Raw genomic sequence first — 23,864 nt, 5'->3', positions numbered from 1 at the left:
GCTGCTGCTGGAGTTTTTCCAGGCGATGCTTTTGCTTTTTGCAGAACACTGCAGGCTCCTCCCTTGCGCAACGTCACCCGATCCCGATCTCTTCCCAAATCCTGAGCGATAGTCGGCAACACAGCACACTGTATGTGGAGGCACTGGCAGATCAGCGGGGCTGTGCGCATAGCGGGATAAAGCTACACTGTATTTCATCAACAACAACAACGAGAACGAGGAAAAGGGGGGGTGGGCGCATTCATCTCACCATTCCCAGAGTCCCAACAACTTCACCGGCCTGGTAGTGTGCTGATCTCTCCGGCTGCACACAGGGAGAACCGGGGAACTTACGGAACTCAAAACAGGGACGGTGCCAGCAGATCATCTGTTAGGTGCCTTGTCCATTTTTTTTTTTTTTTTTTTTTGCATACGGAAGAAAAAAAAAAAAAAAAAGACATTTCCCAGAAGGAAGTCTCAAAGTGTTGGAAACTTCCCAGCTTTGCAGCATCGATCGAGGACCTCCCGCCCACTTTACCTCTGATCCCTGAGCACTGTGCGGAGGGGGAGAGTCGTGCAGCCGCTGCGGACGCTGGATGCATGGAGCAACAAAGGCTACATGCCTAAACTCCTTTAGATAAGAACCAAACTGTCCTTCTCTCCTAGCCTGCTGTTTCCTAAAAGACTCCCATCACACTAAACCGGTCAAATCTGCAGCCGCTTGGATCTCATTTTTCATTTCGGCGGACCCCGGGCCAGGTTTCTACTTAGAGCAAACTCTAGCCTGCCTGCCAAGAAATCGTCGCAGACGTGAAATTGGATGCTTTGGCACGGAGACGCGCAACACCGATCCTCTAGTTTTGCGAAAGTCTCCTACTGCTCAGTGAGGGAGATTGACTAGTTTTGGACCAAAGTGGGATTTGCACAAGTTGCATGCTTGGTCTTTGTCGTCTCGATTGAGCCCCCCCCCACCAGTTCATCCACCCTTCAGGTTATCAAACGAGATCCCGCGGATAGTTGAGGTGCCATGGCGATGTGTGTGGGGATGTGGATACTCCTGCTAGCGCTGCACGTCCAAGGTAAGCCGCAGACTTCAGCGGGGAAATCATCCAACACAGTGTATTCTATTCTATCATCACCTCCCTGCTCCACAGTGTGTGTGTGTGTGTGTGTGTGTGTGTGTGTGTGTGTGTGTGTGTGTGTGTGTGTGTGTGTGTGTGTGTGTGTGTTGCGTGTTTTATTTTGCAATAACACAGACTTGATTCATGCGTGAACGGGTGGATCGATTCCATGGTGCGGTTTGTGTTTTGCAACAAGATGTGGACATGAGTCAGAGACAATTGGAAAGTGTGTTCAGTCTTATAGAATCCAACCCACTCTAAACGGCTGAAAATGCATAGGCTATTTGGCTGCAAAGTACTGAAGTTACCCGGGCAGCAGGCAGATGGCGATGTGTGCGAACCGTGCAGGCCAGCAGTCCCCTAGTTTTCCAATATGTCATTGGAATGGCAACTCGGAGCCACAGAGTGCTCCTGAATGGTAATTGAAACCTGTGGCCATGTTATCCCATAGCTCCTGTCCTGTTAGTTGAATATTGCAAATGATTCGAATTGAAGCACTCATGGTGGCTAAATCCTTCCCCTTTTAAACTTAGAATCAAACCTACAGGCCTTTTTGTTGTTTTCATACGCAGTCATGATATTTTCTGAGGAAGAGTGACTCAGGATGTGGTGACATTTGTCTCCGGCTCCAGTCACACTTTGACAAATCATACTGAATACCTAATAGATTTGAGGAGATGGAGAGAGATGGCGTGTGCGTGCTTCCTGTATGTGTGTGTTTTGGGCGAAAGGATGAGGTGCTGAGGAAGGACACTGGTGGTTGATAAATGAGTGATAATTTGACATTGATCCTCCTGGCATTTAAGCTGCCTCAAGTGGGCCTAATTATTGAGGCACGTGCTTAATTTGTATTGGACTCTAATCGGAAAGAGCATCATTATTCTGGTTCTATTGACAAGCTTCTAATTGGAGAACAAAACAAGCCAACAATAAACCATCATGTATATACACCTCCCTTTTATATATGTGTGTGTGTGTGTGTTGCACGTGATGCACTATCCAGAGGGGGTTTAAGATTTAGCTGAAAGTTCACAGGCTTGTTTACATCGTGGACAAGTAAATTCGGTCTGGCGCCCCTATTTTAAGAAAGGAATGGCCGAGGGTCAAGTGTGGTCAAGAATGATCAGTCAGATGATGTTTTGAATGGCGCAGGTATCCTCATTTTCTCTAACAGACTGTAGCTTGTACAGATTTACTTGATGTTTTACTCTGGTGACCCTTTCCTAGTCTAATGAGTCTAAAAAGTATGTTCTGGGCGAATCTTTTTGTCACATCTGGGTTGTTGTCGCCCCCCCTTCGAGCTCGAGAGCAACCACGATGTTGACCTTGTTCGCAGTGAGGCTCCTTGTGGCGTCATGTGTTTAAGACTGATTGAATACTTTGATCAAAAAGCCCTGTCTGATTTACATTGAGATGATCCCTTTGCTTGTGGAGAAGATCAGGATTAACTGGTTCCCTTGGGATTCACGGTGGAAATCTTTTGAAGCTGTTCAGTCAAGGGGAGTGGAAAATGTCTCAAAAATTGCAGTTAAAGTGTCCTGGAAATGTCTTATTTGAGTAAAGAGGGGGGTGTTTTCTAAGCCTAATTAGACATTGTGCGGATAGCCGTTTTTTCCATTTATTCTTTTTTTATTGCTGTATTTAATTGAAAAAAAAGTGACTGACACAATTCGTGCGTTTCAGACATCCTCATGAGGGGAAGGCCTCGGAAAATGTTTTATTTGAGCAGTTGTTTGGACCCGTTTCTTTTGACATGCAAAAACAAGAATCTGGTCTTTCACCCTGAGGTTAAAGGGCGTTGCCATAAATGCCCACTGTCTTTGATGACTTAATTGATATACAACATGTTCCAGACCCTTCCCTCATTACAGACGCACAAACAAGTGGGAGAGTGGCCCTAACAAATGCAAGCCACAGTTATCCATCAGGGAAAGCCATGTGGGCCTGTCACGGTAATAACCGTTTTGTAGAAAGCACAAGAGTGCCAAATTCATAAACAGAAAATATTCCGAGCTGCTCGCCAAACAGATTATCAAATAAAAGCAACATTGAGAATAATGGATCTGTGAATAATAACGGCAGCTCTGCTCGCGCTTTCTTGTATTAGCACTCTCTCTCTCCAGTATTCCAGTTTGATATTTAATTGAGTGTGAATTGAATTAGCAACCAGGTGGCTGTTTATGGCTGGGCTCCCTCCTCGGGTATTGTACGAGCCCATATAGATATCGCTCTCAGCGGGGGCACAAAGAGATTTCCCAGCTCTAATTCCTCATCTTAGTTGGATTAAACATTGGGGAAATGAATGCTGAATGGCGGACGAGCATCAACTCTGAATGCACTATTATTCAGGAAGGGAAATTGTGTAGTTGTGAATTCTAATCTTTGTAATGACTTGGCAGCATGCCGGCTGAAATCATTCTGCTGAAGACCCCTGTTGTTCACGTCTGTCAGTCATTTCATGCAGTCCCTCATGTGAGTTTCTCCTCAACGTTTGGTAGCAAGTATAGAGCTGCAGCGATTAGTCGCCCAATCGATTAGTCGATCAACAGAAAAATCATTGCTAACTTTTTTTCATAAGCAATTAAACGATTGAGTAATCTTTCATGAACAAATGACAGAAAATGCTGTTTTTAGCCTCTCAAACATTGAGGTTCCCCACGCCTTTACTATTTTATGTCATAGTAAATTGAATATCTTTGGGTTTTGGACTTACAGAACAAGACATTTAAAGACATCCCCTTGGACTTTGAGAAACCGGGATTGACATTTGTCACCATTTTCTGACATTTTATATAGCTTTTTATAACTATTACTTGATTAATTGGAGAAATAATCGGCAGATGAATCAATAACGAAACAATCCATTTCAGTTGCAGCCCTAGTAGTAAGTTTCTCTACTAATGCCACAACACAGCTGCATTGTTTTGTGTCACTGTCCTTTAACTGTGTTGATCTACTGTTTGATTCTTCTCACGTGTGGTGTCCCCTGAGAGATGTGAGAGAAGTTAACCACGGGTGATGTTTCCCCGTTTCCAATTTGATAGACAGCTTTATTGTTTTGGCTCTTTAGGGTTAATTGCGCAGCTAACTGCCTGATTTCTATGCCCAAGCTTGTCACCAAAGCCTGACGCACAACAGATCATTCTGACTCATGACAACCGTTCACATGCTGTGCCGCAGCGGTGCGTATTTGTTTTCCAGACTCATTTGAAGCACATCGAGGTTTACCTGAAATGTCACGTACTTCCGTTGGATTGATTGACCCGACAGTCAGGGGGGGTCTGAGGACACCTGCAGGCATGTTCAGAAATAGTGTTGAAATACTACCAGCTTGATGTTGAGCACTGAAACAGGCAGGCAAATGTTTCCTTAAGATGGTTAATGGAATGAATACTGCTGGAACATTGTAATTAGCATTCTGACTTTCTCTCTCTCTTTGAAGGAAAACTGTAATTGCCGGTCGTGACATTTCGTTGGGATGACAGTTGTGAGAGAGAGTCACTATGGGATTGTTGGGCCTTGATGGTTTGAGTGTGAATGCAAATTGCTCTGATCCTCACTCCTTTGGGGAGTCTCACTTTGGTCCCTGCTGAGGTGATGGATGGGGGAGAGAGCTTCGAGTCCTGGGAGACTTGAGGGGAGCTGACAGGAGATTAAGCTTTGCTTTTTGCCATAGAAACTAATAGAGGTACTTGGCCACTCAAACTTCATCTCTTTGAGCATTGAGCTCATTGTGGTTTTGCTGTCAGCTCTTTAGAAAATCCTTCTCCAAACACTGCATGAAATGTCTCTGTAAAGCGTCATGATTCTGGAAATGGTCTTGCCCTTCATTAATTCCAAAGATTTTTATTTTCTTTGGCAAAGTATTCGAATTAGCTAAGCTAAGTTTTGTGCAATACATCACAGCAGTCTATCCAAAGAGGAACATCCTCAGTTTTCTTTGTAAGTTCATGGTGCACATTTCCAGCCACCGTGGTCTCCGCATAATGGCTGCGTATCCCAAAATAGATAAATAAAACATGACGATAAGCACTGAACCTAAATAATGGAAAGGTTAGGACAAAATGGAGTGTTCTCTGCGTGCGGATGACTGCACAAATAGTATTAAAGACTGGATGAATGTTAAATTAAGTTCACCTCCGATTATCTGGAGTCTGGAGTTTATGTGCAGCAATTTTAGGCATGATAAGGAATAAATGAATGTTTCCGGGCCTCGAGTGAGCTCGTCTGCATGTCTCTGTGATGATGAAATAAGTTGGATCAGTGAATGAAGCGATTTTTGGGAATACGGAAGGATAGTCAAATATCACAAGTAATGTTTGTCCCAGACACCGGGTGTCTAAGGTTACCAGATAGCTTGTTCTGTGAGAACATGCAGTTCAGTATCATATGCAGTGTTTTCATTCGGTTGTAATTTAGGTGTGTGGTGTCTGTTTGGTGTCCTCTCTCCTGCTCCTTTGCTCTCTTCACAGCAGACAGTCCCCGTGTTGGATCAGGATGGAAAACACGTTTATCAGGAAGCTGCAGCTGCAATGTTCTGCTTTAAAATCCTTGAAATTCGTCTCTGTTTCAACTCAAATCGCAGAATCAGCAAAGGAAGGAAAAAAAGGAAATCGATAAAGGGGATCAAATCTCGCCCTGAGCCTTTCTGATTTGGCATTAATCTGTTCATTCGTTTTCTTCTATTTAGTCCATCCTTGTCAAGGGATTAAATGGTTATATTCCTGCTCTTGAGAACGAGAATGGCATTAAATGACTACATTTGTTCCGTCGTTTACTTGCAGTTTGTCAGATAGCTGTTCCAACATCTGAGGATGGGCTTATTATGGTTCCTGGGTTGATGTAAATCTTCCCTGAAGAAAAAGTAAATAATTCCGCATGTTGGAGAGGTTCTGACAGTCTGCACTGTTTTTATGTGAGTGCGTCTTGGCTTGCCAATAGCTTGTGGAGTTTCTTTGCTCTATTTCTCCCTTAGAGCTCAGTTACTATAGTTACTACCTGCAGTCAGTCATTTCAGTTTAAGGCAAATCATATTTATTTATTTTTGACACGAACTACATCCGTAGCTGTGCGAAGCGAGTGCTGCCTTTTAACGCATCATTTTAACGTTTGTATGCAGTCGTCTTGTATTTTCTGCTGCGCCACTTTAAAAAAATGAAATCATTTGGGAATGCTATGCTTTGTGTTTGGGTTTACAACTGGGGCATTTAGTCACGGGCTGATATGGGATTGAGAGAGTGGATAATGCCTGGTCTTCCCACTAAGGCTGTACGCCTTTAAAATAAAGCAGATCTGATCAGTGCAGCTCCCTCCCCCTTGTGTGACTGCCTGAACAAGTCAATTTACAACAGGCAGCTGGGATGATGTGCATCCATTAAGGAGCACAGCAGTCAGTGAACAACCTGTCTGAACAACAGTCTGAGGACGAAGGGGAGAAATGGATCCTGTAATGTAGAAATATACTGGCGCTGGCAGTAGCCAAATTTTGACCTGATGCAAGTGTTACAGAAAAATCATCAAACAGTCACAGAAAAAAAACTGTGTGATTTCTGGAAACAGATTGGCTTAAATTACTGTTGAGGTTGTGTTACTTTGGCTGGTGCTTGTCTTGGTCCACACTTCTGTGTTTGACTCGCGGCTCTACTTTGTGAACTAGTTGAGGTGGACTGGGAGTCATTTTCCAACTTGATGGACTGGTTGATGCTGTTGCCATGTTCTCTGCTGTTTGACTCAGTTGGATTTTGTGCTGACTTGTGCAGTCTGTTGTTGACAAGAGCTGGCCTGCAGCTCTGCCTCTTACTGTCCTGGCTCAGCCCCATCAGCTGGCTGCTGTATTAGGCCAATACATTCAATATTTAGTCAAAGTTTCTCCTTGACAACAATGTTGATCAGGGTTTTTTTTTTGCCACTATTTTATAATTCCACTGTTAGGAATTTTAGAGCTGCAAAGATGGAGTCATTTTTTAATGAAAAAAAAGTGTTCTCTGATTCCAGCTTCTTAAATGTGAATATGTTCTAGTTTCTTCTCTCCTCTGTGACAGTAAACTGAATATGAGTTGTGGACAAAACAAGATGTTTGAGGACGTCATCTTGAGCTTTGGGAGACATTGATCCACCTTTTTAACCGTTTTCTGACATTATAGAGACCACACAACTAATCCATTAACCAAGAAAATAATCAACAGATGAATGAACAAAGAAAATAATCGTTAGTTGCAGCCCTAAATATCTTATATTTAGTTTATTTAATTGAGTCGATAATGTATTTCAGAGTTTCTTCCTTCCTGCCCTAAGTGTTTGAAAGAGCCGTTCATTCTCCGTTTCATTGGAGACTTCTTGTGCTTTTGACACTCGACTGCTGAATAAGTAGCTTTTCCTTCCTGTAAAGGAAATTCTGCTGAAAAATTCTGCCACTTTTCTGAATTTGTGACCTCAAACAGGTCAGCTTATAGGACATTGCATATTTACACAAACTGTCTTCAACTTTTGACTGAAAACATCCATACCGCCTTCAAAAACCATATCTGTCAATCCCATTACAAGCCTTCCAGCTCCCCCACTGCACATGCCATCCACTGATAAATGCCCTCCAGCGGTGAAGCTGAAATGGAATATTAGCTTGCAGTACACACTTGACTGAAAATATCGAGCTATTTCTAAAAATTTAACAGCGGGTTTCAAACTGTCGTGACGGAAGTGTTCGGAATCAAAGAGGTATCAGAATTTCCGTCATTGTTACACAGCAGCCAGGGCTTCACGAGGCTCAGAGCTGATCTCCTGCCAGAACTTTACATTTCCCTTTGACTTTCTACAAACTCGGCTTTACCCCCGCTACCCTTCTATTTGTGTCTTCTCCCCATCCACCCCTCCCTCTCCTGTCTCCTCGCTCTGCCTTTGAGCATGGCGCTCGCTGAGAGTTTGGCTTGGTTAGCACTTGATACAAAAGGGGGTTTGTTCCACGAAATGTTTCCCTTTTTAATGAGTGATGGTGTTCGCTCATTTAATATTCCACACTGATATCTCTCCGGGAGCTGACTGCTCTTCAAAGCAACAGCGTGGTTGTAAATGGGTGTGGGTGAAGGGGGGAGAGGGGGGGGGTTGCATAGGCAGCGGTGGTGTTGGTTTTATGAGGGGGTGGGGGCGGGGGGGTCTGCTTAGAAAACACAAACACAGGTTTATTTATTCTCCCTGACATATAGCTAAGCTTCCCGTGTGCTGCAGCTTGCTGCAAAGCTCCTTAGTGCCCTGGTCCTGTGCAGACAGACTAGTGAAATATGACTGATAACAGGTCAGCTCTGTGTCTGTCATATCCCTCTCTCCAGTGTGCATCCTTCATTCGTGTTTGCACCCTTCCCCTGCTGTGATCGACTTTAAAGATAATTGCTCAATTCAAAAGGATTTCAGTTGCCTATACGTGAACATGTCTGAGAATATTTCAGCTATTATTCTTCTCTCCGCCCGCGCCAGAGCTGACACTATACTCCCAGTGCTTGGCATTATACTGAGATTGAGGTCAACCCTATGTGAGTGGTAGAGATTCTTCATTTTGTTTCAGTTTGTTAGCGCACACGGTTCAACTTATGTGTGAACGAGATGAAGATAAACACAGAAATGGCCTGCAGTTTGCCATTGATCCTTCCGTTTTGTTAGTAGGGTCTTTTCCAAAGCAACTAATGTAGTCTGCTATTGATTCCCCAGTTTCAAGCCTGACTGAATTTGACTCCAATGTTGCATTGTTTTCAGAAAGTCAGGTGTACCAAATGGCCTCCGCCTCCTTCCTGTATGCCCTCTCTTTATTTAAATGTCATTGCAATGTATGTGGCTATTTTGTATTTAAATGTGTGTGAAAAAGAGGTGTGCGAGTGAGTAATCTAACCAGCAGTCCCTCCTGTGGGGAGAGGGGTTGTGTTTATCCCTTTATCTCGAGCTGGAACAGACAGAGTCTGAGCCAGCACTGCACCTATTTAAACTATTGACTTGTATGCATAACAGCAAAGCTGTAGGGTACGGTTGTGCTGGGTGTAAACTATATTTGCTCCTCTAAATGCAGTTCACTTTATCACACATACAGTAGGCCAACATCATATACCGGCTAATGAAAAAAACAAGTGGAACATGCATTCAATTAGGGCGGCACGATATGAGGATAACTTGCAATATGCGATAAAGTTGTTGAATATCGCGCTAACGATATTACTCACGATAAAGAAACAGATATTAAAGTGCACTCAGTTCTGCTGCTTTCAGTGTTCTGCTACAAGAAACTGCTTGTTGGATTTAAAACAAATGAAAGGAAATCATTTCCAACATTCTTTTATTGAACAAATTGAACATTGAATTGAACATAAAATGCACCACTAAAAATAGATGAGAGTTAGATTTAAAAGTGCAGTTTTCAAACTAAGGCAAAACATCTCTGAGTGTCTTTCACAATATGTTTATTCCACCAGTTGATATCGCGATGACGATTTAAAAAAAAAAAAAAGAAGATATACTGTATTTTGTGCAGCCTTACATTCAGTTCTGTTCTTTTCAGGCCTGACATTTATTATGAGACGCTTATATGAACATGGACCAAAGGGACTTGTACACTCATAGATGGATGATGTGCACATAGCCTCTACTCTTAAGGTCTCCATCAGACACAGTGCACACAGGGCGGTTGCAGTATCCCTAATGCATTATTTTAAGGACTGACAGGCTGGAAAGCAGGTTTCCCCCATGAGGACCTGCTGCCGTACCTGTCTGTCCTCTACCATCCTTTGTATCTTCCAGTCTATCCAATGAGGTTCATATTTATATAGGAAAATATATAATACTTTTCTTACTTTTTTACATGAACAAATGACAGGCAAGTACTTTTGCAAGGTTACATCAAATAAGTTTTAAAATGCAACAAAGATCTGTCTAAGGCAGGGTATTTTACAGTTGAAGAGTTATTATGAAATATTAGGGGTGGGGGAAAAAATCGATACGGCATAGCATCGCGATATTTTCCATGGCAATACTGTATCGATAACAGACGCCAAGTATCAATCTATTATTATATATGTGATGGTCAGTTTGTCTGCTTGACAATCCCATTTTGCAGCAATAAAATGGAAGTGAGATGAACAAACAGAGAAATGTATCTTTTTTCGATAAAACAGATGTTGACAAAGTTTCCTTTCGCAAAAACATTGTATCACGAGGCCTCTGGTGATTCCCACTCCTATGAAATATGACGCAGAAAACGCCCCCCTTTGCTTAAGGTTAAAGAACGATCCAGGTCACCTCCATCTGACTACTATTTGGCGTTGACATTTTGTCTGGGTTACTTTTTACTATTTCCCCTAAAGCTAATCCTCTCTAATAATGCAGAATAGTTGCATATAAAATGCCTGCTATACCCCCCTCTCACCCCACCCACCCACCTCTGTTCTCCTGCTCACTTCTTCCTGCCTCTTCCAGATGAATAACTTTGCCAGGGGTTTCCACTTGGGAGCTTCCACTCTGGCAGCACACGTCTTGCTTGGCTGCGGGTTTGCAAGTGGAATTAACCAGTCAAGAATCGGGAGAGGGCTTTGTTACCAGTAAAGGAATCATGCAGGGCCATTTTGTAGTTCACAGCAATTGTCAGTTGAGCCATAAGGATGCCAAATGTCATGTCAGGCCAGAGAAACAGAAGGCTCGGTGGGGTGAAGGGTTTCTCCCGCCCACGTGTCGAACATATGAGTTCTAACATTTTTATGATGATAAGTTATGCAGATATAAGTGGCCACAAGAACACCCACTCACTGACCCTGCACCCACATAGCTCACAGTCACAGAGTGAGAGTGAACTGTGCAGTTCCCTGCCTTTATTGATGTATCTGACTTGGATTTTTTTCTCTCACTTGAACATATTTATTTAGATACTTTGGCTTGCAGTTTTTCCCGGCACGGTGTACCTTCTTTGTCAGCATTATGAAACTGAAAATACAACCTAAAGAGGAACAAATAGTGGAACAGAGGAACAAATGCTGGAATGAGGAATTTGATATAGGGGCTGTTTAATACCGCAGCAAAACTCTTAAAATACCTCCCCTCTCTGGCCTGCACACTCGTACCTCGCAGGATGCCAAGTTTCAAATTGCTCTGCAAAATGGGTTTAAGGATCGTACCTTTAAATTGTGGCAGAAAATTTGCAAGGGAAAATGTCAGCCTAAATGTAAAGAGGAAAAGGGGGACATGGGGATTTACATGTAGACCCTGCGGGGGATGTGAGGGTCATGCTGTTCCTGACTGAGGCTATGTTCCTAAAGTAATTCTAGTATGCCTTGAAATAATGTTCTTGGCTGAAGTTCTATTTAGGCACAATTTGGGCTGCTCGCGGGAAGAAAAGACTTGTGCAAATAAAAGTTCATTAAATTGTTTCCAGCTCATTAGGACTTTTATTTTTTTTCCTATGCGGGAAGCCAATGGACCCCCCCTACACCAACTCATATTCTCCATTAAAGCTATCTTCAAACAAACGCGTTGCCTGTTGCATAATTGTAAGACGATGACACATAAAACAGGAAATTAAATTAAAAGCTCCATAATGTGCTGAAAGATCATATTGTCCTCTGAATCTGTTTAATTAAAGCCTTTCTTAATGTGAGTAATGAGCGATTCAGAAGCTCAATCAGATCTTTTAGAACAAGTGGGTTTAAGTCGAGATAAAATTGGAGTCCCATGTTTCAATAGACTGCGATGAAAGTAGTTGGGGGATAAAACTGATTGGATTTGCCCCACATCGCCAGGGTGGGTTTCATCCCTGCTGTTTGTTTCAAACTTTGGTGAAGCTTAAAAAAAAAGAAGAAAAAAGAACCAATTCCTGCCAGAGTTGTGGCGCTCCAGTGGAAGTAATCCAAATGACATAGGGCTGATTCTGTATGTCGTTGTGTGGGATTTAAAGGGTTAATCCTATTGATTTGGTTGTGGGATTTGCCCGTGTAATTCTGAGGGGAAGTTTTTCTGACTTCTCACCACACTTATCAGTGTGTGAGATTTGGGGGCAGTCCCCCGTCGCTCTAACCCCTCTTTTCATTCTCACACCGCTGACGCTTCGTGACTGGCGTGGGTATTTGTTTTTGCTGGGATGACCCAGGAAGGAGTTTACTGAGGCATGAACACAAGTGTGTGTGTGTGTGTGTGTGAGTGTGTGTGTCGCAGAGTGCACAAATGCATATGTCCGTGCATAAACCCGAGGCAGAGGCAGCTTCACGTTGCCGGCCCTGTTCCCCCCCACCCCCTCCCCTCTCTCCCTGATCCTGACCCACTTTCTTTTCCCCGCTCGGCGCTCCCTCTTTAATTGCTGCGCGGCACACTGAGGCCATCTGCTCGACTGAGGCCCGTCGCCATAGAGATGCTGGGAGGCTTTTCGGATTTGCTGGGGACTGACCAACAGGGAAATAGAGGTCAGGGAATGGGGGTAGGGTGTTGGACAGTCATAGGGGCACCAGAACTGTGTTATGAGATACTTGTCTGCAGTAAAACACCTGTATGATACATGAAAAAATGATATATAATAAAATCTGCTTTTTTTTAGGATGTTAGATCCAATTGATTCAATGAGACCGGAAAGGTTCTCCTAAAACGGAGGGGCATAGAGCGTGTTTATCCCACAATTTAGCTCGCAACCTGAAAATATTATATTTTAATATATATAATATAATATAATATAATATAATATAATATAATATAAAAAATTGAAATTTCATGGATTTGATCTGACACAAATAGTATGGATGAATGTCCCAGGAAACAGGAAAAATGAAAAAAAACTACTTTATCTGTAACTTTTTCACTACTTTCTATTTCTTGAGTCCAGAGGGAAACAAATGTTCCTAAATATTACAAATGACACATTTCACTTTTGCTAAGAGGGGAATTTTTCAACAAAGGGCTATTTGTCTGGGTTAGGATTACTGTGTCTCCTCAGTCAGATGTGTATTTAGTGTCGTCTCATCTGCCTGCTCCGATCATATTGAGCCGTGTTCCTTTATCCTCATGAGTGTCTTTGTATATTTTGCTGCTCCTGCTTATTTCCTCTCCAGTGAAACGCCTCAGCGAGGATGCAGTTGGGCTGTGTTTCTAATTAACACCGAGGCGTGTTTCAGAGCCGTGGTCTGCATGGCTAGGTCGCCTCTTGCTCCTGAGACTGTCAGCTGCACTTGCATCAAGTCTGCCCTGTGTGTTGTTTAACATTCAGATATTCCATGCCTGTTCTACAGGATCATTTGGCCAACTAGCTAAATGTGGCATTTTATTCCAGGAGAATGTTTTACTTAAATGGCTATAATGGAGTCTCAGTATTGACCTCTGGCACAGTGCTGAGCCTTGGGAGACACTCTTTATATTTACTCCTCTTTTAAAGGTCAAAATTGGTGGCTGTCATTTCTGAAGTGGCATTTATAGGTCAATAGCTCATTAGTAATCTGGCGGAGTTTGGATGAAATGCAGCTCCATCTTGTCTGCAACCATTTCTGCTTTCAAGTTCAGAGCAAAGCCACAGGGGTCTGTTACACTGACATGTTTAATATCAATTAGTGAAGAACGACTGCTTTCACAAAGGTCCAGTTTAGTGCTGTAATCGTCGATTAATCTGTTGATTATTATCTTGATTAATGGATTACTTGTTTGGTCTCTGAAATGTCAGAAAAAGGGTGAAAAATGTCTGCAGTGTTTCCCAAAGCCCACGATGTCCTCAAATGTCTTGTTTTGTCCACAACTCAAAAATATTCAGTTTACTGTCACAGAGGAGTGAAGAAACTAGAACATGATCACATTTAAGAAGCTGGAATCTGAGAATTTTTAACTTCAACCGATTATTTGATTATTAAAATAGTTAGTAGTAGTAGTAGATAGTAGACTGAGAACCTTCACAGAAGCCAATGTTTGATATTCTTTTTTACAGTCACTAAATGATCCCGTTTGTTGTCACTTCATTTTCAATGATCCAAATGGATTAATTGACACATTGTTCCAGCACTACTACAACCATGATACTTACAGGAATGCAGTTGCGGCAGGATACATAGCTTTAGTAGGTGTTTATGTGACCGTTAATGTGTATTTTTCTGGAATCAAAGTGTCATGGCTACGGAGGCGAGTGCACGCCTCTTTCATGAAATTCAACTACATTGAGGTTTCTGAGTTATAGTGTGTTTCTACCAGATTGCTTAACAAGAGTCGGACCCCCTATGAAGGCTGTCACAATCGGCAGACTTTGATGTCGTCACTATCTGCATAGATGCCTCTGACAGCTTATTTTGCTCCTCCATCACCTGCCAGTGACAGAGTAACACAGGAAGCTGTGACAGCGGAAAAGGTAGCTCTGTCAATTTAAACTCCAGCGAGCGCTTGATCTCTGAGCTGCCCAGATGTACAGTCTGAGCTGTAGTTAACAAGACAATGTACCCAGTGCCTGTAATTGGACCGGGCCCTCTTTTTCAGCAGTGCGAAGAGATAGAGAGCCAGCCAGTCAGCCTGCTCTCCAGTCAAGGGCATGATGTCAAGCTCTGGATGTGTTCTATTCGCTACCACGCCTCTCGTCCTATCACAGCTTATCCAGCTGCTGCTGTGCAGAGGTGGGGTGGGGACCAGTGTGCTCGGTGGGCAGCAGCCAAGATTATGTGCTCGGAGAGATTAATCAAAATCGTATGATGTTACGTTATATGAAAGAGTGACCAAGTAAAGTTTCATCCAGCCAGTCTTGCTCACATTTGCCCCTTAAGCTGTGGTGCATGTTGTTTTGTTTGTCTGTCCTGTCATTGCCAAAGGGGCAATACATTTATAGCCTGGCATGAACTGGTGCAGTGATGATAATTAAACTATCTTTCTAAAGGATTATGTCATGGCAGAGCACTGTGGATGGACCTAGTTAGCTGGAGTGATTTTCAGAGTCCTTGTTGTGCCAAACTCTTGATTGCAGTTTGAATGGAGGCCACACTAAAGGAGGGCTCTAATTACCCCTCCTCAAGTGCACATGCCGACTACGCAGTGGTGCCTTTTTGATTTGTTTAACATGGGCCGCCTGCCTCCTCTCTCTTTATTTGAATTCAGCTTTATAGCTACTTTTAGTATCATCCAAGTCCGGACTCTCCTCTGCAACATTGTCCATGGCTGTTTATGCTCAGAAGCCTATACTAAACAGAATTTGATTCCCTTTTTATGGACAGCAGGGGGAAGAAAGCTTGTTCACTTTGCAACAGAATGCAATCCACTCCACCACTCAACACAATATTTATTTATTTACCCTCGCGGTGCCATTTTGGTCTGCAGAATCCCTGGAGAGGAAAATGCATTAAGCCACTCACTGTATTTACGTGTGTTGGATTGATGCTGATGTGTGAGGGCAGAGCAGGGCAGAGGATGGGAAATTGATCATTGGTGGATGAGTGTCAGGGGAATCTTCACATCCACAACTGCTTTTCACGCTTTGAACTTGGAGAATCCATCGAGCAGAAATCCAGTGTCATCTGAGAATACATCTACTTACCGCATAGATAGATTAAGACATTGCTGTTTGTTCAGGCATACGCACCTAAGTAGTGTGCTTTATTTGACTGTATGGGATAATTAACTCACCCAAAGTCATATCAAAAGATCAATTTAAAGATTTTATTAATCCATATCATATCGCTCAAACAAAGATCACTTTTAATTGAAGAACCGATTATTTGAGCCCAGCCCTACTGAGCCTTGGTACATTTGTTAATGTTTCCTCTCACGTATGAATAGTGACGGTATGCCCATGCAATGTGAAAATCAGGCCATTCCCCAAGTTACACTCTCTTAAAAATTATGGATTATGGATCACAGATTTAAGTCCCTCTAGGAGTCTATGGCAATGATTTCAAACAAAAAAATAAATAAACAAAAATCCCATATTGCACCAGTCCTATAAACATCCTAATGGTTTGCAGCAGCAGCAGCAGCAGTTGCCTGCATGGAAACTGTCATTTTCATATCTCCTCTGCAGTACATCAACTTCAAATCAACAAAACATTGGCCATTGACTGGTTGGTTGCTGTAGCCTACTTTTGCCAAGGATAAACAAAGAAAATGTCTTTATGTTTCAGAAAATCCTGCAGCACAATTAGGCATCTTCAATCCCAATCGCCACAAGATGAAAATAATCATAACAATCACAGCACGAGGAACTGGTTAAGTGCAGCCGGCTGAGAAAATGGCCACAGCGGTATTATGTGTAAAGGAAAGTGGGCTGTTAGATAACAGAAGGCTAGTGGTATTATGTGCAAATAAAAAAAATGAGGAAGTGATGGGTGGATTAGCAGTTCTTGCACTCTATCGAAGAGCAGTGTACAAAATACTAAATTGTATAGACCTATTGTGGAGGATCTCTCTATTGAGTATGAGAGTGACAGTCATGCATTTAAAAAGGTAATCCCTGGAGCAAAGGTCTGGTTTATTTAACATTTACACAAAGAGCATCTTCAAAACTAAGCACAGCTAAGAGTCTGTATTCTGCAAATACTGTTTGAATAATGAATGATATCCATTTAAAATTCCCTGCGAGATAAACAAAAGCCAGGAATGAAAGGCTTATCTATGTGCCTTTTGAGGTTTGCCTTCCCACACACCTTGAACAGAGTTCTCATCTTTTTTTCCGTTTTTATTTGAAAGGCCTGCAGAAATCGTAGAGAGAGAACCAATGAAAACTACCATTAAGGACTGTCTGTTATATTTTGAATTAAAGGCATTTCAAGGATGGGTAGGAGGATCTCCAAGGCATGAATAAGTCCTTTGTGCTGCATGTGCAGACTCATTTGTTTAGCTGGTCTCGTTGTAGACTGATTATCATGCAGTGGATGAGAAATTAGACTTAAAGAATAACGAGAGGATTACAGGCATTACTGTTTCATGACAATGCAAGTTTGTTTGAATCCACATAATTGTCGATTATTTCCGAATCTATGCGGGAGTCAAAAAAAACTTGCTCCCACAGGTTTGATGCTTGAATATTCGGCTGCATTTGCCAAAATTGCCAAGGCATTATTGTAAATTAGATTTAGCTCTCAGCTGATTTCCCTGCTTAAACTGGGGTTTAATAAAAAATGAAAAGCTGCAGGCGGAATTAATGCACATGTTGTCATGCAGTTACTTTCACATAACTTTGAAAGTCAGGCCTGAAACATCATCATGCCAGTTCTCTCACTCAGGTAATGTAACCATGGGCGGCTGACATGTCTTCTGGTACTAGTTTATTCAAAAGGATTAATTAAATGTAGGTAGTTAATATTCCTGACTGGCTATGTCTTTCAGATTACTCACCACCATGACTTGAACCTTAGATTCATGATTAATATTTATAGGAGACTGTTAGGAGCTGTCAGCCTCCTATGAATCAACAAGGCTTCAGAAGTCAAGAGCCAGCTGATGTGCTGTAAATCAAAGGTTGAGTAGGGAAAAATCCCACCAACAAGAAGAAAAAAGGATCCATTCAGAAATGTGTAACCTTTCTGCAGAGAGACTTACTCTGTGATTTATTAGCACAAAGCCGTTTGCTCCTCCTCCTTCTATTATATGTTTTAAGTATTGGCGGAAATGAATATGTCCATGAGACTGAATGAGCTCAGGCAACATGGCCACAACTCATGCATTACAATGGAGTGTGTGCAGGCTTTTTCTTTCACGCAAAGTCGAGGGACACACACACACACACACACACACACACACACACACACACACACACACACACACACACACACACACACACATTCATACAACCAAGCCGAGCTACCATGCAAGGAGCTGGCCTGCCCGCTGGGAGCAACTTGGGGTTCAGTGTCTTGCTCAAGGACCCATTGACATGCGGACAGGAGGAGCCGGAGATCGAACCGCCAACCTTGTGATTAAAGAATGACCCACTCTACTAATGCCCCACGTCCCACTCTCAAAAATAAGAAAAGAGAAACTACAGGCAAAGGGCCAAGAGCTCTGCAGATACAGACACAACCACACACGTCTGGTGGGTCATAAGTGATGATTGAGAGAGATTATTTTTGTATTGGTATATAAATTGTTTTTTTAGTAAAATACTGCCTATTATTTCTTGAATTAACTGATGGATTACACACTCGTCTTTAGAAACTCCTTCTGTATTATGTGCTGCAAGAGTCAAACAAGAGACCTGAGTGACTACAGAAGCAACAACATTCATACATCCAAAGAAACGTCTTAAATCACCACTTCAGAATAATCCACATATCTGCTGTCCATCCATGTGCTCATTATGTTCCAAACACTCACTGACTAGTTGGCCTGAGCTGACTCACAGCCTTCACTCTATTTATTAGCGTCTTTAATTAGAAAAATATCAGTATTCATATTCATCAGTAGTAACCATAAAATAGATCACAGCGAAAGGACAGGAAAAGGTTATGGTGTGTGACTATTGATACACAACTAGCACAGTAATTATTATGATGGCTGTCAAAATAATCAAGATGATGACGACGACAACGACGATGATGATGTATGGGACAGCGGCAAAAAAGACACAAACACACACACACACACACACACACACACACACAGAGCGATGAGGTACTACTATACTATCCAATCCCCCAGAGCTTTCTTGCATGTGTGGAGGTATTTTTAGTAACACACACATGCACACACAGCGCTCTGTGCTCCAACGCGATGTGTCAGGAGTCAGGACGGCATCATGTTAAGGATTCAGTCAGATGGTCTTTAACGCTTGGCCCCGAGCTCTGCAGAAGGGATGTGTTTGTACCCAGCACTGGAGGGGGGTCACGTGCTGACCTCATTGTGTGCACGAGTAACTGCACTCTGCAGCCTCAGTGTGCAACTCCCCTCCACATAATGAGAGAGTGACTTCTTTCAGCTCTTATAGCTAATAGATTGATTTCCCTGGCACAGTTTTTTTTTTTTGTTTTACCCTCTAAACTTAAGTTGGGGGGAGACAGGGCAAAAGCAGGAGTGAAAAATGAAAATGGACCCCTTCACTGAAAACGGAAAGATTTAATATTTTTATCCCTAGAAAGGAACTGACACACTTTATTACTCTTTGCCTCACCACCCCCGCTCATCCCTCATAGGGAGCTGTGTGCCACAGCAGTGCTGCACTGCGATGGAAAAGCACTTTGCAATGAAGAAAACACATTGCACCGTCGTAAACACAGAGGTTAATGTCTTATTTACAAGCTGCAGCCCCCATGGTTGACATGTTGGCACAAATGTCTCGCTGTCTTTTTGAAACGGCGCAGGCCAAGACAGACAGATCCATCTTCCGCCATCCTTCTCTTAGGGTCCTGGCCTTACGGAAGTCCCGTATCCCCCCTTTCCTGGACCTTCAAAGATTGCAGTTGGCTCGCTTCCTTCACCGGTACATTAACTCCTGCAGCCTGCGTTGCTTCACTGGAGCAGATGCAGCCAGAAGAAAACAAAGCTGACAGGCCAGGGGGTTAATCACACTCCTCTCGAGGTCTGTCGCGCTGTTGCCAGGTGTGTCACACTCAAAGTACACTTGGCTTCCTTTTGTCGCTGCTCTTTGACCTCTGCCTTTCATACCAAGTGCAGTATGTGTTTGTGAGCATGTAAAAAAAACAAACAAAAAACTATTCAAGATCCTGAGCCGGATGGATTTTGTTACAGTCTATATGTCAAGTTTATATGCAAGTGCTGCAGAATGGGCAGGAAGTGAGTTATGAGAGAATGCTGAAAGTTCTCCGTGGTGTCATGTTTTTGAAAAAAAAAGTGAAGAATTGTATTGGACAAAACCAGACATTTGAGGACGTCATCTTGGGCTTTGGAAACCACTGATCACCATTTTCACCATTATCTGACATTTTAGAGACCGATCGATTTAATTGAGAAAATAATCAACAATGAAAATAATCGTTAGTTGCAGCCTTAGCTGGCAAGTAAAACAGTTGAGTGGCCAGGAAACACTTCAACTATGTTTTTTGTTTGACTGAAGGTCATCAAACGTCCCCTGAATTCTCCACAATGTCTCTAAAGGGGCCGAGAACAACTAAATACCACGGTAACCACAGAAGAATTTCCAAAAACCTTCAGTTTGTTTCAGATAGTATGTTTCTTTTGTGGCAAAGGTTGTGGTTAGTTTTCAGGATTATGTTTTCTGTTTCAACTTTAGGACATTTTGATTTTCACATACTGTACCAGCATGTGTTCATTCTATCTTTCTTAGATTGTTACACAATACTCCAGGGCTGCCTACGTAGAGATAGTTCTTCCTTCTCCTTCACTTATTTGTGACATTCACATTGTAACTCATGAGATGCTATTGCTTGTGACAGATTGCATTCGAGAAGGGCCAGGGCTGTACATCAATATGCCAGTGAGATTTGTCGGCTTTTGGCAGCATATTGACTTTGTTTGCATTTGTAACCGGCAGGGAAAAGATATATTTCTTTATTTGTTTTTTAAAAAGAGTTGTAAACAACTAGTTCCTGCTCTATTCAACTCATTTGAGAATGAAGTTGATACCTTGTAAAGAACATCAAGGTTGTGTCTTGGCCTTGTATTGTCGCAAAACATCATTTGGAATTTTCCAAGCTAGCGTTGGCACAGTTGAATTCTTGTTAAGTCTGTTACATGCTTATCTTGTCTCTCAGTTCCCAGTGATGCATTTGTGTGGTACAATGCCAATTGCCTCTTTTGAATGCCTCTCCTAAGACACAGCTGCCTACTTAGATAGCTAATGGCTGTGTTTTGTGCTGCAGCGCTGTGCGCCGAGTGTGGCGTGATGGCATTTGTTCTGTCTGCCCAAGGCTTGGTCTGTCATGGCGTATCAGGCCGGCCAGCGGCCATGACTCACACATGAACCCTTTGGGTGCTGAAGCTCACCGAGAAGACACAGTAGTTTAATGTTTAGCGCCCGGAAATACATTTGTCGGTGTGTTGGGGAGGAGCAGTGCTGATGAGGTCATGTTAGTGAATATTTTCTCATCAGAACAACTGGGCCTTCAGAGGTATTTTCACACTACAGGTGCTCCTTTTTCCCCAGCATCTCAAACTCTGCAAAAGCATCCTGATTTCGCACTGCATTTCCCTGATTTCCCTCTGCAAGCAAACAGCGTGTCCAGCTCTGTGGCATCTGCTTCCTTGGATTTTCTGTTGATTTAGTTGATCTGTTTCGGCATTGGCCTTTTCTTTGTCTGCCGTCACAGCGCTGCTCATTCTAACCCCCCCAGCTCTCCTGTTTATTTCCAACAAACTATTGTTTTCTGCTTCTACAAACTTAAACCACATCACTTTCTGCTTTGTTCCCAGAAGTGACGTGGCGTTTACCATGGCAAATGTAAAAGCATTCACAACTTGGGATGGAGTGCTTTTGTATTTTAGGATCTAATGAGAGAGCACAGCAAAAAAAAAAGCATTTAGATGAATAGATAATTACTTTAACTTGGGTCCCTGAGACGTTCGCTGATATCGTCAGGTTCCTGTTTTTCCTGTTTCCCTTTGGCTGCCTTTCTGCTTCCTCTGATGGCTTCATCTCACACACTGACGTATTCTCAGAATCATATCCATCAATAGATGGGGATGTCAGGGAGTGCCCCCCGTCGGCTGACAAAAACAGCGGCCGTTGTATAACATCATCTATCATTCTGGGGCCTTTGTTCAGCATCCTGTCTCATACCGGGGCTAGCAGCCAGTGCGAGGGTGGCATTCTATCTGACAGGCCGGTGCCGATGCTAAATGACAGTGACACAAAGAGGGGGCCCACCACGCAGGTCCTGACAGGGCTGTTTTCCATAGAGAAGAGGCTTGACTTGACTTAAAGGCCCAACCCAAAATCTGATTACAGCGCGGCTCTTGACACCTCTTTGGCCTTGTTTTGATGTTTTGTAATTTCCCTCGATAGGAAACACTTTTCATGTGACTGCTGAGCGTCAGATTGAAATTCCCTTTGCTCTGTGTTTTGTCTTGCCTTCATGTTGCTGGAAAATTATATTTATCAAGTGTCTTTGTGTATACTTGATTGAAATGGGTTATATATATATATATATATATATATATATATATATATATATATATATATATATATATATATATATATATATATATATATATATATATATTTATTTATATATATATATATATTTATATATATATATATATATATATATATATATATATATATATATATATATATATATATATATATATATATATATACAGTATATATATATATATATATATATATATATATATATATATATATATATATATATATATATATATATATATATATATATATTTTTAATAACCCATTTTTGGAGTTGAAGCATTAACTTGACACGATTCTACTATCCAACATGTAACATCAGCTGTGGTTCCTGGAGCTAGAAACTCCGCCATTGTCAGTTGTCTTATTGTAGTCACCCTGGATTAGAGTGTTTGCCAAATGCCTCAAGAGTAAATGTAATGATAATATTCAATATGGTGTTTCAGTTTACCTGCAGGAGAACTGCCGCTCTGAAACCTTTTGTGAAAAATGCAGAATATAAAGTGCATCCATATCTACAGTCACATCTGTTGTTGGGATATGGATACACATGGACACGTCTCCCCACTGTAGTCAGATTACACAGTCTTGCCATTTGCAAAGCTGTCTTTCTTGCTTAGGTGTGTCAATGCTGGTTTTGGATTCACATCAGTTTTGTTTGTGCTTGTGCAGTTACTGCATCAGCTGAGGGCTGTAATCTTACAGGATTACTGTCTTGTAAAAGCTTTATTGTCTCCTGCAATATTGTTTTCACTGTAGTTGTACACTGACTCTCAAGTCTACAAAATGTATTGCAAAATGCCCCTAATATTTGGACAACGTACCTTTTTGGACATAAAAGCTAGAACGCTAATGAAGGGAAGTTATTTTGGATCATCAACAATGTACACATTTATCATCACAATGTGTTGCAAATAGGTATCCAGCACCAGACAGAGAATGATTATATTAATGGCCTTATTTCAAAGCTCTTTCTATGCAACTTTGATGTCCAGTCAGTTTCATTGTGTGTGATCCATTAGGACGGAGGAGAGCTGGCCTTGATTTGCCTGTAGTGAAATAAATTAAATATAAATGCAGGGTATTTATAGATCTGAGGTGGCTCTGCGAGGATGTGCCTCTTTGAACCCAACAGTGATGAGAATACAGATAAAGGCAAAAGACATGCTGTGTTACACACTCAGGTGATTGATTGTCCACCTGGAACCAACACGTTGATACATGTTTTAAGACTCAGAGGTGGTTGTTACTTATGGTTGTGGTCGTTCTTGGGAAGCTGCAAAGCTGAAGTCACATTGTGTGTCAGCAGAATACATGTTACAAATGTAGTTTAAGGTTGGATCATGGGCTAAGAACTAATTACTAGTTTTTAGTTCGCATCAGAATCAAGTTCCAAAGACCTCGTGTTTTCTCTGGAACTTCCCCACTTCACTCTGACAACCCACAAGTTCCACTTTCAAATTGAAGAACTTTAACCAAAACATATTCTAAGGAAGTATGATAAAAAAGACCAGTACTGCTTTCCCCTTTATTATGTGGTCTTGATTGTAGGTCTAGCTACCGAACTTCGATACTTAAAACACTGAGTAAATTGCCTCCATATTATCGAGTATCAAAATAAATGCCTTGTCATTCAGTACTAAACTTCAATACCCAAGGAGTAAATCTGATCAGCGTCAATGAGCCAATAAGCATCAGATCTAATATTGCTTGTGATTGGAGATATGCAAGAAAAACTC

General features: G+C 42.0%; 1 protein-coding gene across 1 annotated transcript in view; it reads left to right on the top strand.

Moving 5' to 3' along the window:
- Positions 1–401: 401 nt before the first annotated feature.
- The window catches only part of nectin1b (nectin cell adhesion molecule 1b), an 87,311-nt gene continuing 63,848 nt past the window's right edge, over positions 402–23,864 (top strand). The window contains exon 1 of the mRNA XM_028573858.1: positions 402–1,058. Coding sequence (XP_028429659.1) covers positions 1,007–1,058 — 52 coding nt within the window. The 5' untranslated portion in view covers positions 402–1,006. The remainder of the gene's footprint in view (positions 1,059–23,864) is intronic.

Source organism: Perca flavescens, chromosome 3, assembly GCF_004354835.1.
Source record: "Perca flavescens isolate YP-PL-M2 chromosome 3, PFLA_1.0, whole genome shotgun sequence".
NCBI lineage: Eukaryota > Metazoa > Chordata > Actinopteri > Perciformes > Percidae > Perca > Perca flavescens.
The sequence above is the reverse complement of the archived record's forward strand: the minus strand, read 5'-3'. Positions and strand labels throughout refer to the sequence as shown.